Source organism: Rhyacophila brunnea, unplaced genomic scaffold, assembly GCF_057557595.1.
Source record: "Rhyacophila brunnea isolate RB1 unplaced genomic scaffold, BYU_Rbru_1.0 scaffold_2, whole genome shotgun sequence".
Classification (NCBI taxonomy): domain Eukaryota; kingdom Metazoa; phylum Arthropoda; class Insecta; order Trichoptera; family Rhyacophilidae; genus Rhyacophila; species Rhyacophila brunnea.
The window spans coordinates 5,189,457-5,206,015 of record NW_028232859.1 but is presented as its reverse complement, the minus strand read 5'-3'; the positions used below and the strand labels follow the sequence as shown (position 1 = coordinate 5,206,015).

Below are 16,559 nucleotides of genomic sequence, written 5' to 3'. Positions count from 1 at the left end.
CATAATTCGAAACGATACATGACTGGTAACTTTTGGGAGACATTGAATCGTTTCACCGACACAGCATCAAAATTCTTCTTCCCTGCTACAAAAGTAATTGTAGTTTTAATTCGAATTACCATTATTTTTGATTAACTTTTTTACAAAATTTGAATTAATGCATTAATTTATACATTTATCTGTTGCTCCAGACCTTGGGTCCACTCCAAAGCCCCTGAATGTTATATAAAAAGTGTCCATGACGATTTTCAGGTCGTACTATTGTCTAATTACCGTGAATTTATATATTTTATTTTTTCTTCTCGATAATCTGCGGAATACTAGTGACTTGTTCGGACGATAGCATTGTAGATACTAGATACTATATCTAAACTAAACTAATAATAGGACCTCTGTATATACTAAGTGTGTACAGAGTACTATCTTGACGTTGCTCTTAGCTTAGCCGTTAGTGTTTTTTTTACAATAAGTTATATTTTCCCTGGAATATAGGGCTTTGATTCAAGCCATCAACCACTGGAATCGGTATTGGTCTACGCAGAATTACGTGTAGCGTAATGAATTATTTACCTATATAGTCGAACTTGGTTATTACGATCACGCAAATAGCGAGATCTCGGATGTAATGAGGAAACATTATGATTTTCTCCATACATTTATTCACTTTTATAACGCGCTACTTCTCGGGTAAACCGAGCAAAACTGTTGATGTGTCGGTCGTTTAAAAACAACATTTTCGGCAATAAGCAATAAAATCCGACCGGGCAGTTAACTAGAGCTATGCCGCCGGGATCGGATTGCGTTTATGACACTAGTTAAGTAGCTAAGTACCTAATTGGTGTTTTCGCCGACAGCATTGAAAAAGTATCCACGCATATGGTTGAAATTTCATGTAAAAAATCCAAGCTTTGTGACGTCAGTAGGTACCTACCAGCCCCGGCGGCTCAGCACTTCATTACAATAAACAACTTCTTTTGTAGTTTATAAATGCCATGCTCGTTTCGGGGATTTTTAGGATGGTTTTCAGATTTTTTATGTTCTATGCTTAAAGAGAACGTGGCGCGAAAAATGTTATATAACGATATGACGAGTAATTCTTATAACGAGCAAATTCAGTCGGTCCCATCTTCCTCGTAATAACCAATTTCCACTGTATATAGATATGTGTATGAAATTTCTGTTGATACCTCTAAATTTAGTCGTGTTGCATCGTTATCGATTCTGAATTGATTTTTATTGTTTTCTGTTTCTTGTATATTATCAGCAATCGGAATTACGTTAACCTTTTGGCTCTCTACCTCTCTACAGCGCGGTGGGTTTAGTCCGCAGCGCTCGCGTGTTGTTCGCGAATGGCCGTGATGTCATCGACGGTTTTAAAGCCTCTTACCTTTTAGCAAAAGCAGCTTGCAGGTGTGGTTTACCTTTCCGACAAATGAAGTAAAAAAAGCACTTACTTATCCGAGATGTTGGAGTAACTTTTTATAATAATAATACTTCTTGAATGAATGAACCTGGAATAAACGACTAAATAAAATGTATTTATAGCATGGAAAGAAAAGAAAAATCAACATAGCGTTGAAGATAATAAATACACATTTTGTACATTAACTTTACATTGTTTTATGGGTTACCTTATTAGTTTCCCTTTTTAGGTTGTCGGAACAGGAACCTTGAGATTTCCTTTGGTTTTTTTTTTATTTATTTATTGGGTTGCCTTGGAAGCCTGTTACAGCAGTTTACTTACAATGGAAATCCGGTATTAATTTGTATAATGAAAACAATTATCGCTGTGTTCAAAACGCACTGCACCCTCCACCACCCGCCGTGTCTGTACAGCTGTGGATTATGCACGGCCGCCTTCCACAGCGCTGTATTCCGACATAATGAATATTTAATTGCTCACATTTCGTCCCGAATGGGGCCGCACGGGACCGATTATTTGCAACCATGCACCTCGGTGCTGAAGACTGACTCTTGATTGATATAATTATTGTTATCTCTGAAGAAATGCTCTATATTGTCTATCCTCCAATGTTCGTCAAGCCGCTCTTCAAAGATTGATTATCACATGTTGTACAACAATGTGATAATCAATCTTATTGACTGTTTGTTGAAAGCATTATATTATATACATCATTGGTTGAAAGTCGAAATCGTATATGTGATGATTTGCGTTTTTCGATTTTTGTACTTTATTATCTTGTTTTTTTTACCTAGACTTGTGGTCTGTCAAGTTGGGACACTGAAAAAATATTAATATTGTAATACTATATCAGAGATTGCATTCAGTGGGTATTCATTCTTTTTGCTGTACTTTAAAAGTTAGTCATTGTCACTTGTATGGTTTTGCCGTTTTGCCTTTCTACAGTCAGTATTCACCAACATTTTCTTATTTAATATAAGATTTGAAAAGACGATTTTATATTTAAAAAATATTAATTTCAACTTATCTGTTTGCACTAATTAATTAGAACGGAATCTGTATATTTTTTGAACTGGTAACTCATTTTCACAAAACCTACAAACTTTTTACAGACCTACAAACTTATCTAAAGAATGGATGGGGGAGCCACTGTCGAAAACTACCCAATCAAGACTCGCAACTCGCAACTGGACAGAATCTAACATTCGAATGTCATCCATATGGTTGTTCGTAATTCCATTTTTGACCGTTCTTTAGATAAGTTTGTAGGACTGTACCAGAGGACGACACTGTTATTCCGAATTCAGGCATCTATCGTGACGTAAAGCACGTTGAAAGCACATATTATAACAAATTTGTGCGAAACTGTTCCATGTGCTATTCCAATGGTTTAGTGTGATTACAGTATTCTAATGACATAATGGACCATCTCGTCTGACTTTGTCAAATATTGCAATAGCTTTTGATTGAATTTAGATATTGGGGACATTTTACATTCCTTAAATCTACTAATTCGCAAAGGTCGCCATCGAGAAGCTCTTCTTTTCAACCGATATTATACAGAAGTTGTCATCAGTTTTTTTGCTACATATAAGAATGGAGGTTAGACTGACAGATCTTGGATACTATCAATGGTCCGAACGAAATAATTATTATATTGTCAGTACAAACTCTACTACTAATATTACGGTTTGTAATCACGGAATATGCAGGAATGCAGTAACTCCCTTTCGATTGATTGATCACGAACGTTAGTTTAGTTTGTAAACAATATTTAGTTATTGAAATATCATGAAAGACTACCATGTATTTTCAACATCCACGGTATTATGTACCTAAATGGTAAGAAAAATGAGCATATTCCAACAATCTAAGAAGGGCAGTTAGAGTTAACTCTTATCAATGAGTTTAGATTATATCTATTATGTGGTTTCAGACACTGGAGAAAACATTGTGAATCTTTTCCTTGATTATAATGATCCCGTGATGAGAAATTAATTGTGGGATTGCAATCCCTAACTAATCGGCCTCCACTCTTACAAAGTGAATCGCTGAAACCGTATGCGGTTAGAACCGTGTGCCATGATTTCTGTTCATGAAAAGTTGAAGTGTAAGTGTATGGTATAAACGGATACGATCATTTTATGCTTATAATATAATATGTTGTGAAAATATATTTCCATGAACAGAAATCATAATTAGTTTAGTATGGTACACGGTTCTAAACTGCATACGGTTTCAGTCTATGGATGGCCTCTTATATTCAAGACATTCGTATTCGTGAGCGTAAGCTACTTCTAAATTATTATTAGTTGTTCTCTCACAAACCTCCAGTTTTCAGCATCTGCCTATTTATTACCGTGGCTCATTATTATTTTTACACCTATCGATGCATTTTTTAGCACTTGAAAAGATGACGGAATACCTTTTGTCCGAAGAAGAATGTCACAAAGTCAAGTCACCGCAACACGCGCCATTCGGTGGACCGCTTTCTATTGTATCGATATATTTTTTTTTCTGTTACCAGTTTGTCGATGACAATATAATTGATTACTCTTATCAGAAAATAAGTGCGGCTCAGCTATTTTTATGTCCACTTAACGTGAATATTTCGATTATTATTTTTGAAGTTATACTTCTTTAGGCGCGTTTGGAAAATCAGATCAGAGTGTATTTTTGGCGTGTGACATATTGTAACACATAATTTATTTTTTCACACAAAAATAAACGCACTCGATTGTATTCGAACTACAGATTGTTCGGTTATCAGCCGAACGCACTACCATTACGCCACAGTATGATACTCCAATCATGACGATTATACAGTATAATATTATAGTTTAGAATTGTTCCGTTGCCTAGGCAGCGGATTTATTATTGTCGGCCATTTGCAATTTGCAACAAAGTATTACACGTCATAGTTGTTACTTTAAAAATAAAAAAAGATAACTAATTATATAATTTAGTAATATAAGTTAAAGTGTATAGAAATAAACCAACGGCGTTCCAATAAGGTTCTTGAGTGTGTAATTTAACGAGATAATTATTTGTTTTTGTTTTGTTACGCCAAAGAAGTATAACTTCTAACGCGCGTACATAAGTACACACACCGATTTTTTTACCTACTAGTTCAAGGCCCACTATAATAGTTAGGCCGTGACACGAGTCTGTAAACTTCGACGGTAGTGCTTGTTATTGCTTATGCTTCGAATTAAATATGGTAAATTGTTTATAGAAAATGATGATTGATTGGTGCATATTGAAATAAAATATGAGTAATAATTTTGAACGAAATATGCAATCGTAAATCTTCGTTTATAACGAGAATTCGGGAACCATCGTAAATTCGCAATTCAGTGCTACGGCCTGAATACAGTCGGCCTTGTTACCAATTCCAACTCCCTAGTTGTATGGTAAATCAGCGATTAGTACAGGCATGTCCAACGTGTTGATCACTCGATGGATTTTAGTCGATCACACCCACCACCGTAGACTTTGAGATGATTGAGTCGTACACATGTAAAAACCTTATAGATTCTGTTGTAATATATTATGATGTGGTTTCGTTGTGATTTTTCATTGCGACTCAGTATCACTTGTCCCTATTGCATCACTCGCGGCCTGCCGTATGAGTGAGAGAAAGAGATGTGAATTCCCACGCTTTAAACTGAGGCGTAGTTTCTCAATACCGTCGTGAAATGTGCTTTTTGCACAGTAATGTATTTGACTCCCCATAATAAGACCAAAACTCTTATTTTTCACGACGAATGGGAAATTGAATGGTATTGAATTGTGTAAGTAATAGTGTAAGACGAGTGTTTTTATCTCAAAATATATATTAAATGCTTATATACCTATAAAAATAAAATGCTGATCAAAAGGCAAATCTTTCGAAATCACAGACAGCACGCAATTATTAGTATCCGAGTATAATTTTTCTTAGTGGAAAGTTTGCTCAGTGCTCGTTTTTCTTCGTGACTTGACGAATGCAAAATTTAATAATATATTCCACAATCAATCACAAAAATCTGTGATTTCCGTGCATAAACTTAATTTAAGATTCGTATTCAAAACAATATTATTCTTTTAATGATAAAATTTTGCACTGCAAGTTTTTAAATAACGACATAGGTACAAATCCGCGTATAAGTATGACGAAATACATGGGTGGGTGTGTTGTGTTGTTTTTAAACTATTTTTGGGTGTGTTCGTGTACCTACTTATTTCTGTGATAAAACATGAAAAAATCGTAACTAATTAAGTTGTTAAATAATATAGTCTACAATAATGACAACCTAATAAAATATAAATAATAATTAGCGTTCTTTGAAATTCAGGAGAGTGTTCATAAATTTTTTCATCAACAATAATAAAGGTGTGGCATGAACAAAATTTTTAATAATTAATTTATAACATCTACTTATTTTGAACGATGGCAATACTGCAGGACGTTTCCGTTTCATAGATGTTCTTTTCAATGACAGACATGTATTTGTGTTCTATCGACATGACATAGATTTCGTGCATGATACACATTGGCATACCTATATACCTATACTGATTCCAGCATACACTTAACGATAATTGCAGTAGTTAGATTTTTCTTTTGACTTAATACGTCGCATTTTTCAAGTGGTGGGTGATTCGTAAATTAGCAGGTACTCAAATTCGAATGGAATAATATAGTAAAATGTTTGTAGAAAACGATGATTGTTGCATAAGTGCATGAGATATTTCTGAGATAATCAAGTTTTAATATTTTTGGGAATTCATTACCTACCTTTTTCTAGGATTATTATGAGCCTAACAATTTTGATTTATGTAATATTAATTTATATTAGAATTATTTGGGGCCTTGTTATCTTAGGCACGTTGACAAGACAATTAATGTTCCACATTTGTGTCTTTGGCTAATTTGTATTTAGTATTTACGCAGTTTCGTCGGGTCATTATTTCACCCATTTCTAGAGCCAGTAGCACTTCTGGTCTTTGGTATAATATACCCATGCACTTATGTCAAATTATCCAAAAAGGACACACCCGTATTGAAACGGTATGCAATCGAAAATTTTCATTTATTGCGAATTTACCGCATTGCATTCGAAGATAATCGATGACTAGCACTACCATCGTAATTCGCAATTCAGTATCAGCGCAAGTGAAACGTTAGGTCGTGGTTAATTTCGCTACGTAAAGACATTAATTTATTTAAGAACAAAAACAATGCATACAAACATACAGGTGCATGGGTTTTGAAGATTTTATTGGAATTTTTAGCAAGGGCGTTTGGACGCCTACAATTATTATTCACTATCACCAGAAAAAAATTGCGGACCACCGGTTGAGAAATGCAGCTTTAGAGGGCTTTTGGGTGTAAAGTTAAAGCAGGTAGTGTGTTTCACACGTTGCCCATTGCTATATTTATATTAGGGGCAATTAACGATAATGCTATTATCACATCTCGTAAATCAATGCACAACACTACACTACAATGTCTAGCAGATTGAATGATACTACGCGGTATAATTCACTTTGAGGCATTGACATTTTAGAAAGGAAAGGTGTGTGATTCACAATCTGTCTACGTGAAATAATAACATTTATCTGGGACGTTTGACTATTTTTTTTATCCTCTCGTGTGTCATTCATTACAGGTGTGTGCCAAAAAGAATAGTGCAATTTATTCCACTGTGATATTAATGTGTAATGTTCTAAAAATAACAAAACAAGTGTAATAGTAATATAAAAAAATTGTGTTTCGTGTCAGTTGTGTACGTGCATATTATTATATTGTTCTTAAGCCCACGTTTTTAGTAACAAAATTGCTATGGTCGAAAATGGAGACGAATATACAATATTCCGATAAGTTCTCTCATCATCGTAATGATGACGACGTGATGCGTGTCTGCTGCTGTAACTAAGTGCCCGTCATCATCAGTGTATCTCTTTGTTCCAAGTGGACTAAAATTAGTGATGAAATCACCAATAATCTCATACCACTACAGATTGTCAGTAAACAAACAATGCTGTATTAGCATCGCGGACAGGAAACATGCTATTAAACATAATTTTTATCACTCGTACAAATTAAAAAGTATTTTATTCCATAATAAATTAAATAATCATAATTATTATAATAGTACATATCTATAAAGTGCAATGAACGAAGCGACAAAAAGACTCTCTTATAATTAAATATAATAAATAATTAAATATAATATTTAACAATAAATCATGACAAAATACAAAATCCGAATCCTTTCTTAAACGGTAAATAATAAAAAAATGATAGTTTTGTCAGTTGAACGAGATGTTTTAGTACTGCGATTCTTAATTTCGAATTAACCCGGCCTTTTTCGATGGTGTTATTGTGAAAATTGGCCGTCGTCTGCTTTCCGGTGTGAAAAATTGTTTTCGGACTTTGGTCGTTATGGACAGCGTCATAATGACCACCCCCGGTACGGGGAACCGGCTGCGTCCGCGCCGGCGCAGTGGCATGAACGCGTCGTGCGCGCGCAACTCGAAGCAAATAATCAACCACCTCACGTACCCGATGATATCCTCGTCTCACTACGGCCATCACGCGAATTCCGCGGTGAACGGCCACAAAGGGATGAGGAGGGAATCGGCGAGGCCGGCATTTCATAAGTCTGTATCGTTCTCTTCCTCGCGGCTGGACGTCTCGCCGATCTGTGACGCACGTGGATCACCACCCGTTTTTGAAAATGGCGGGAAGAAAGCGGAAGCGGAAATCGCCAGCGCGGGAAGTCGGCTCAACAGGAAGTTGTCTAGGTTAGTACACTCAATTTATATACTATACTGGGATATGGGTACTGTTTACATTATTTCTGTATGTTTAAGTTCTGAATTTATTTACCTGCATATTATGATCTATTTATCATATTATATTATAGTATAACAATATGTATAAAATATCGATTCATAATCTTGGATATTCATTACCTTTTTTTTATTAATAAAGAATATTCTTTATTTATATTGTTTCTATAAGTAAAATCATTTTACACGCGTTTAATGTTAAATTTTCATTCGTACAAAACCGACAATTTTCCAAGATGGCGGCCGTATCACAGAATATGTACTTGTGTTGATTTTTTTGTATGTCTGAGCACAATCACTATAAATAAATAATGCAAAGTATCCACTTATGGGGAATAAATTCCCATGTAAAACCTTAATATGACTTAAATTTGTATTACATATTGAACTGGTGTAAATATGAAATTATATTTTTTATCATTAATTTGTTTATAAGTAATATGGATTAGATAGGTAGGTACTCCTCACATTTGTGTGTATATTATTTTTATAGCTAAGTTGATGTTTCACATAGCCAGAACTGAAATATGTAGAAATAATATTTTTCTTATAAGTACCTACTTACTTGAATGCCATCTTCTTAATTTTTCATAATTTATGGCCACTTGTTTGAATTTAATTTGGCATACGTTTTGTTTTTTACCATTATTAGGTCAGTAGCTCCATTGCGGAGCGCATAAATTTGGTGTTGGACTGTGGGAGTGACATTTTGTGACAGAATTTAAATGCTCGCAGAACAATAATATCAATTAGTGCAGAAGTAAAAATAAATATGTCTAAAATGTTTATTTAGATAAGGCTGTTTTATGGGTAACCTCGAAGCCCACCTAATATTTAAAATAATACCATTAACCTATATCAATACAATTATTGTCGATCTCTAAAGATTTATCTCATCAATATTTACTTGTGTATAGAAGTGGCGAAGGGTTGAGGTAGGTTATTAAGATCCGACATAAATAGTGCATATTAAACTTTGTTAGTTGTACATATTTGTTATCATTGAACTAAGCTTACACTTTCAGATAGTGTTCATTAGTTTTCTGTAATATGTATTCTGAAAAAGTGTGCAATATTTTTGTCGGATCGCCATACTTGAACTATTATGGATTGGTTAGGCAGGGTTTAAATGACTTTTAAAAACTAACTAGCACTATCGTAGTCTTGATAGCTAGCTGTTTTGCGACAATATTTTGTTGACGTTAGACAGGAGAAATTTAAAACAGTGGACAGTGGGTAGGTCATCCTAATCAAATCATATCATTAACCATTTTAATTAAAATCATTAATTCATCTGAGACTGTCTTCAAAGTATCTGTAACGGACGAGAGACAACATAAAAATGTGTAAACTAGCTAGACAGGGAGAAGACATATTAGGTATTAAACATACACGGATGAACGTAAATTCCAAATTTGAAAAATCAGAGGCATCGTTTTGATCGCGAAAGAATACAAATGATACTCTCATAATTGTTTGACGGATAGGTGCTCACACTGAGGTAATAGCATATCGAGAAATCAGTGTGTTATCCGAGAGATTTAAGGGCAATTACAATAGGGATAGGGTGTTGTATCCTACTGAAACATTGTGGATGAAGAAGAACCACCAGCTAAGCATTGCCGCTTGATAAATGAACGAGTTTAATGAGGCGTGCTCGGCAGTCAGGAGACTCCACAAAGACTCCGCCAGGCTGATGCACAGACGAATAATCGAGTCTGAAATACCAGAATCAAGACAGTGAGACAGAACATACACGTAAACGTATGGAAGAGGGCGAGTCAGGGAGAAGACGTAAGTACCTATAAGAATGTTATCAGGTTTAACTGCCACCTGGTAATATTTGCTAGTGTAAATATAATAATTCAATAAAACCTAGGACCTAGGTAGTAGAGGGTAGGTTTCGTAGAAAAGCGATAGTTTCGCATGCGGCACTAGTATTTGTAATATTATATAGGTACCTATATGTAAAACTTTTTTGTATAAAAATATTTTTTAAATTACATCTATTTTTTTTCTCTTCAACATAAAACATTCGCGTGCCATAGGTTCGCGATCGCTGCACTATACAGTGTCAGAATAGGAGCGTATGTTTCAATATCTACTTACCAATATAATTACATTTTTCGCTTGTAGACACGCGGTTTTAGATGACGTCTTTATGTTCTGGTATTCTAAATAAGTGAATGTAAAAAAAAGGAGTAGATATGTAGGTAAATGAGAATTCTTACAGGTAATTAAATTAAAAGTATTCTTGTTTCCTTGTGATAGTCATGACTTAGTTTACTTTTGACAGCATATTCACTGTCAATCAATCCATTTTGTTGTGTTCTTAAACGTCTGACAAATTTTCTAGGCGACAGCTTTCGCCTCTTCCCACGCCTGTGCTCTAACCTGAAATAACTAGTTGTATCTATTTCAATATCCTTCCAGCTCTGTGTCTATCAGATAGTCTCCCGAATTCGGTTCCCAACGTGTCCCGTGGCACGATGATGAATCGAGAAAAACATCATTAGCTTTGTCTCCTCTGGAGCGTGAAGTAGATTGAAAATGATTCTCGAACTCTGCGTGACTCTTCACGGTGGTCTATAATCTATTATTCCAGGTTACCTGAACCGTAACACCAGCAATAAAGAATCCCTTTAGAACAAAGAATATTGACTATCGTTTATAGTAAAGATATTTTACAACGCGAAACCGTGATGGTACGGAAGGATTAAACCACAGAGCAGATGAAATGTGAAAACTACTGTCCGACAACAAGATCTCATCGACAACCGGAAGTTGCTGTAGTCGCATATATAAGTCTTCTCAGTGACGTACCTGTCATGTCGGCAACGCGTGTTTAAATAATATATCGACTCCTTTTCTTCTTCGCAATAAACCAAAATTTTATTAATAATAATTATTCTAACATAACTCCTGATAGTTTTAAACATTTTTATTATAAAAATCATCAAATTACCTATATAAATTGATAGATCAATACACCACGGAAGCGTAAAATGAATTGATAGGGGCGTTCCTCATTTGAAAACGGAAGTGCGATTAACTGCATAGGAGAGGCTTGTTAGTTCACAGTTTTAACAAGTGGACAAGAAGTTCTTGTTCGAAAATACTCGTCATAGACCAAGACTTAACGGTCGGCAATTTCGATTTCATAATGATGATCAAGCCATTAGTACAGAACCCTCTGAATTTCGTCAAATATTACCGACATTGAACGCGTGTTCCGTTTACGTGACAAACTTAGTGCATAATAATATTATATGTATGGTACGGACGTAATCATTGAAAATAACATGCGCTTAAGTTTATCTTATCATTCGAAAAACAGCAATATGTTGTAACTTTCACCAACTTTGATAAATTAACACTTTTGTCGAATCGGGCGAGGAGTTTTAGTATATTATACAACCACAACCATGTAAATTGTAAAGTTTCGAAGAATAGTTTTCTTTTAATTAAAAAAATCAAATTGTCATGTTATGCAATAATATGTCGTATGCCTTCCAAGCGAGATATAGAACATTTTGTATGTTAGATTTGTACATGGTCTGCGTCGATCTAACAGCTACAGTAGAAACTATTTACATTAACTTAAGAGCATACATAAGTGAAACGGCAAATAATTTTCAACAGTAGGTGGAACGAAATTTCGCAGTTGTCGCCAATCGGAGACTGACAACAGAGGTGTGAGCACGTCAATTTGTTTTGTGATGGCGTCGGAGGGATATATTCTTAAATCGTGTAAAGATGCCTAAAAAACGTTACCCATGTACTTGATAAAGAAAACATATCAATGAATATACTATTATTATTACGAATGTAATAATAAACATAACATTAAAAGGACGCATGTTGAATTTTTATGACAAATTATATTTCGTTCGGCTCGCGTCATTTGCACAATCCGCGCATCGCCTAGTTACGATCTTTTTAGACCATGCCTCAGCTGAAGTATAGCCTTAACATAACTACGTAACTTATTAGTGTCCCTACCATAAAATTTGTGTATAATTGTGGATTACGACATATTATTGCAGTTTGTCGAACGCTATATTTCTCCACATTCGAGAATCGTACCTCACAAGTCACAACCAACCACGCCCAGACGGTATCACACTTTCCACTATTTTTGTATTCCCTGGATTTATGGATTATGGATATGACATATTATTTCATGCGGCCACTGCGGAAATCGAGAAACCGATCTTCCGTGACGTTGCATTTGTTTATCTTCATAACCTTGCAAGAAATCATTTTATAATGCATATTATGTACATCTAGACATCTAGTGATTACCAAAGTGTGCGCCGCGAGCAGTTTAAAAGGGCGCCGCGGAACATTCCCATACGTATTCATTATTTAAGCTATGCAATTACTTGATACAAGTTAGTTACGGTACTCAGTCAGCATCCAATCGAAATCAAAAACATTCGTGATAGAGAAAACGCAGGGACCAGGGAGTGTTGTCACTGAAAGTCGAAAGTTGACGAGACGATTGTGCTTCGATGTTACATGTTTGCATAAAATAAATAAATCCGAAAGAATTGATAATACCTACCATCAAAAATATATTTACGGCATAACGCGTACCTATTGCATATAGCCATATAAAGGCTTAATCACATTGGCAGACGCGCAGATCCCCAGATCCAACGATCCACGCCGACCGTCGTGCCATTGTCTTTACACTATAAGCAATTATTCGATCGAGTTGGTCCTTGCTTTTGATCGGTTTAAAATAAACATAGTGTTGCTATTATTAAAAATATAGGTTGACCGAAAACTATTTCTTCGCTGGTGGCTACACTGAACAGTTTTCCCTCGCAATTTTACGTCAAAACTCTGCTGTCAAACCTAACCTCGCAAACGGGCGGTAGATTCTGATATCTTCGTTCGTTCTCGGCAATCTTCGCTTGAAACTTCGTGAATCGTGGCAGATGGAATTAGGATTGGTTCCTATTTGCTCATGATCGTTCACGATCCCGGAAAAACCATAGATAATAGATTTTGGCAATCGTGGCAGACGATCGGGCTAGACGCAATCTGCCAACGTAATTTGAGCATAATACCTGCAAATTCGTATGAAGAAATGAGAGGTGACCAAAGGATCGGACAGTATTAAAAAGATCCACTAGGAAATGCAACAATTATTATCGAACCATACCACTCATCCATTACGCTAGAAAATTTCTCCTGCAATTGGATTTCCAGTTCCTCGGTATAGAAGTGCCACATTTCAAAAGCGCAGCTGTCTCTTCCCATCAGTGTCCATATGGCAACACTGTAAAAATATTGTAAATCGATATGGAGAAGATTCGTAATATATTGTAGTGCCTTTAGCATATGTTATGTTTCTGCTCGTCTCCATAGTGCTCGAGATTATTCGTACTTCGTGTTACCTCTCCTACACCAGATCTTTCTTCTTCTCAAGCTATTTTGACTTCTAATAACGTGGCCAGCCCATTCCCACTTTAGTTTAAGTTTAGAGTTTAGAATTTAACAAATTTAGTTCAAAATACCTTTTGCACAGTATTCATCCCTCCAATATAAAAAAAAACCTATAAGGTTCAGCGTTTATTTAGTGTTACCTCATGATAATTTCGACGGTCGGGGGGAAGAATCACATAAGTCAATATTGCATGTTTTTCAGGACGCGCAGTCTGGTGACATTTTTTCAAAGAAATCTCGCCCTAATTTTTAAAAATTATTATTTCAAAATATGTCATTGATTTATGCAACTATATATTTTTTAGGAAAATATAAAATAGTACCTACAATAATAAATACATTTAAAAAAATCTTAAAATTTGACTTATGTGATTGGTAGATCATCGATGTGATATAATATTTTTATCATGGTTATTTTATATACATTACAGCTATACTACGAAAATTAAAAGTATAAACGTTTGATGAGTAAATACTGGATAAAATTTACTATGAAAACGAAATACGTGTTGTATATTAAATAATTCTACTTATCAATGGCGTGCGGTCCAAAGATGCTGTAACGTATATTTTAATTAGGAACCAATAACAGCAACATTAAACAATTTTGAAAACCCATGATCGAGTATTCTGTAGAAATAATGTATTTCAACATTGGAATATCCAGAATGACAAAAATGTCATCTCAAAATAGCCCTAATGATTATAATGATTTCATGCCCTTTCTCAAAATTCACTGCACCCCATTGATATAATATAATATAAATTGACGTATTTAAAAAAATAAATATGTATAGTTTAACTTTTTTAACTGGTTTAACAGGTATCCAATATGGCAGGTGTCTAGCTGATTTATTGGGTCGGGTCACCAATACAATAATTGGTAAATAGTTCTATTTAATGTCTTATATTATATAATTATATCCGATCCGCCATTCAGTTTTATTCAGGCCATTAATCAAGCGCATTGCAAACCTTTTATCATTGAATTAATGTAATGTTATGTTTTGAATGAAAAAAATTGTCTATCAGCTGAGCGTTGTGTGGCATTCGATCGAAATAAAATTAATATCCGACTCGGCTTGACACTCGCTCTATTGCCTGTGTAACGTCACGATTCAGAGGCTCTTAGACACTCCTAAGATATAGGAGTCACAATTAAAAAAAATACCGGATGAATCTATGGCCAGGAGTAATAATTTTTTGAAGTTGTAGCAGGGCCAGTCTTTGGTCGATTTGATCGATTTATGGGTCACACGCCTCACAATAAAAATAACAAAAAAAAAATTTTTTTTTTGCCAACAGCTACGAATTTATAAAGAATTATCATGAGAAGATTTTTGGTTACCTACCTAAAACATTCGGTTTTTCTTGAGAAGTTTTTTTACTAGTATTTTAGTTTAGAGTAGTAAGACCAGTAAGTGAGCAGTAAGTGATTAAATTTGTCAAGAGTGCTGTGCACATCTGATTCATTGTATTTACACTGTTTAAGGGCTTTATTTATGGAAAAGCTCACCTAATCCACTATTTGAAACTATTGATCCTATAAATGAGTTACGAGAAAGTAATTTGTACCTAAACTAATGACGGATGGACATCTAACCAGATTCTTTAGTTATACCATGCGAATCTAATTCTACTGCCATACATTATCATGTACGAGTAGTTATTAGAAATCGGCTTTGGCAAGTGCATATTTCATTGTGAAAATGTGTAAGTAGTATAAAGAACTGAAGCATTTTGAACACTTGCTCATTCGTGTATATTGTTATTGCTTTTTTTTTAATAATTGTGTACTTTCATTTACTCACCTACCCTATACATGTAACCTACACTGTTTCTGGGTTAACCATTTTACTAAAACTGATGTTATATTTATAGATGAGGTATAAAAAATCAAATTGAGTGATTATATACACATGTACTACTAAATTAGGCAATCAAATTCAAGAATGATCCCAAGAATCGATAATTTTGAACACATTGTACTACTGACTATTTTCATTTTTCCAAAGGGGACGAACTGTCCTACGACCGTGCTGATGGCATGGTGAAAATTATCAAATTTCCAATCGATCCGTGCTTCGGTCTTACTTTTATTGAAGAACTCGGAATAATTTTTCGTTGATTTTTTTTTTATTACCTCAATAAAAAGAAATTGACCACTAATATTTCCTGGCAACATCGACATTATATATCTTTGTGACCCCTAGAACCCCTAGAACCCCTATCAATTGTCAGAATGCGTTCCGCATATTATGTACACGAAAAGTCTATGGGAGCCTGGACTACACGTGACATGAGGTTCAATGACATTGGTGTACTATTGATATAACAGTAGTGTAGTCTATTGTGACTAGAGACGTCATATTATCAAAAGAAAGTTATCGAAATATCTGTTAGCTTTTCATACTTTTTTGGACGTCAATAATAAATTTTGATATCACCGGAATCCAGTGCCAGGACTATTAAGGTTGCTCCCCTACCATATTAATGTGTTATTTGTAAATTATTTAGAAGCCGCGTCACTGGTTCATCCATGAGTATTATCGAATTACCTGAGTATTTGTTGTGTTATATAAATTAATTAAATGTCATGCGGTCCATCTCTTGGCAATACCAGGCGTCAAGTTGACACCGCTGTCCATAGTTTGACCGTGGTAACGTATCGCAGCGATAATTGCGCGATCGTTTTTTTTCCATACTTACTCTCTCATTATGTTATTTTTTACACTACGCGGTGACATCATCTGGCATATAATATTTTATTAATCTGCACACAAAAGCAAGGCAGTGCTTCTACGTTAAATTTTCCTTTTCGCGCGACAACACATCGTGT

The 16,559-nt window shown here is 34.9% G+C and overlaps 1 protein-coding gene across 2 annotated transcripts in view; it reads left to right on the top strand.

Moving 5' to 3' along the window:
- The window catches only part of raw (NDT-like domain-containing protein raw), a 202,239-nt gene that overhangs the window by 105,275 nt on the left and 80,405 nt on the right, over positions 1–16,559 (top strand). Inside the window, exon 1 of one of the 2 annotated variants that reach the window (XM_085947049.1) lies at positions 7,734–8,215. The exons of the other annotated variant lie outside the window; for it this stretch is intronic. Within the exon in view, the coding sequence (XP_085803175.1) occupies positions 7,854–8,215 (362 nt within the window). The 5' untranslated portion in view covers positions 7,734–7,853. Of the gene's footprint in view, positions 1–7,733; positions 8,216–16,559 lie in introns of those variants that run through there. 2 annotated transcript variants of the gene reach the window in all.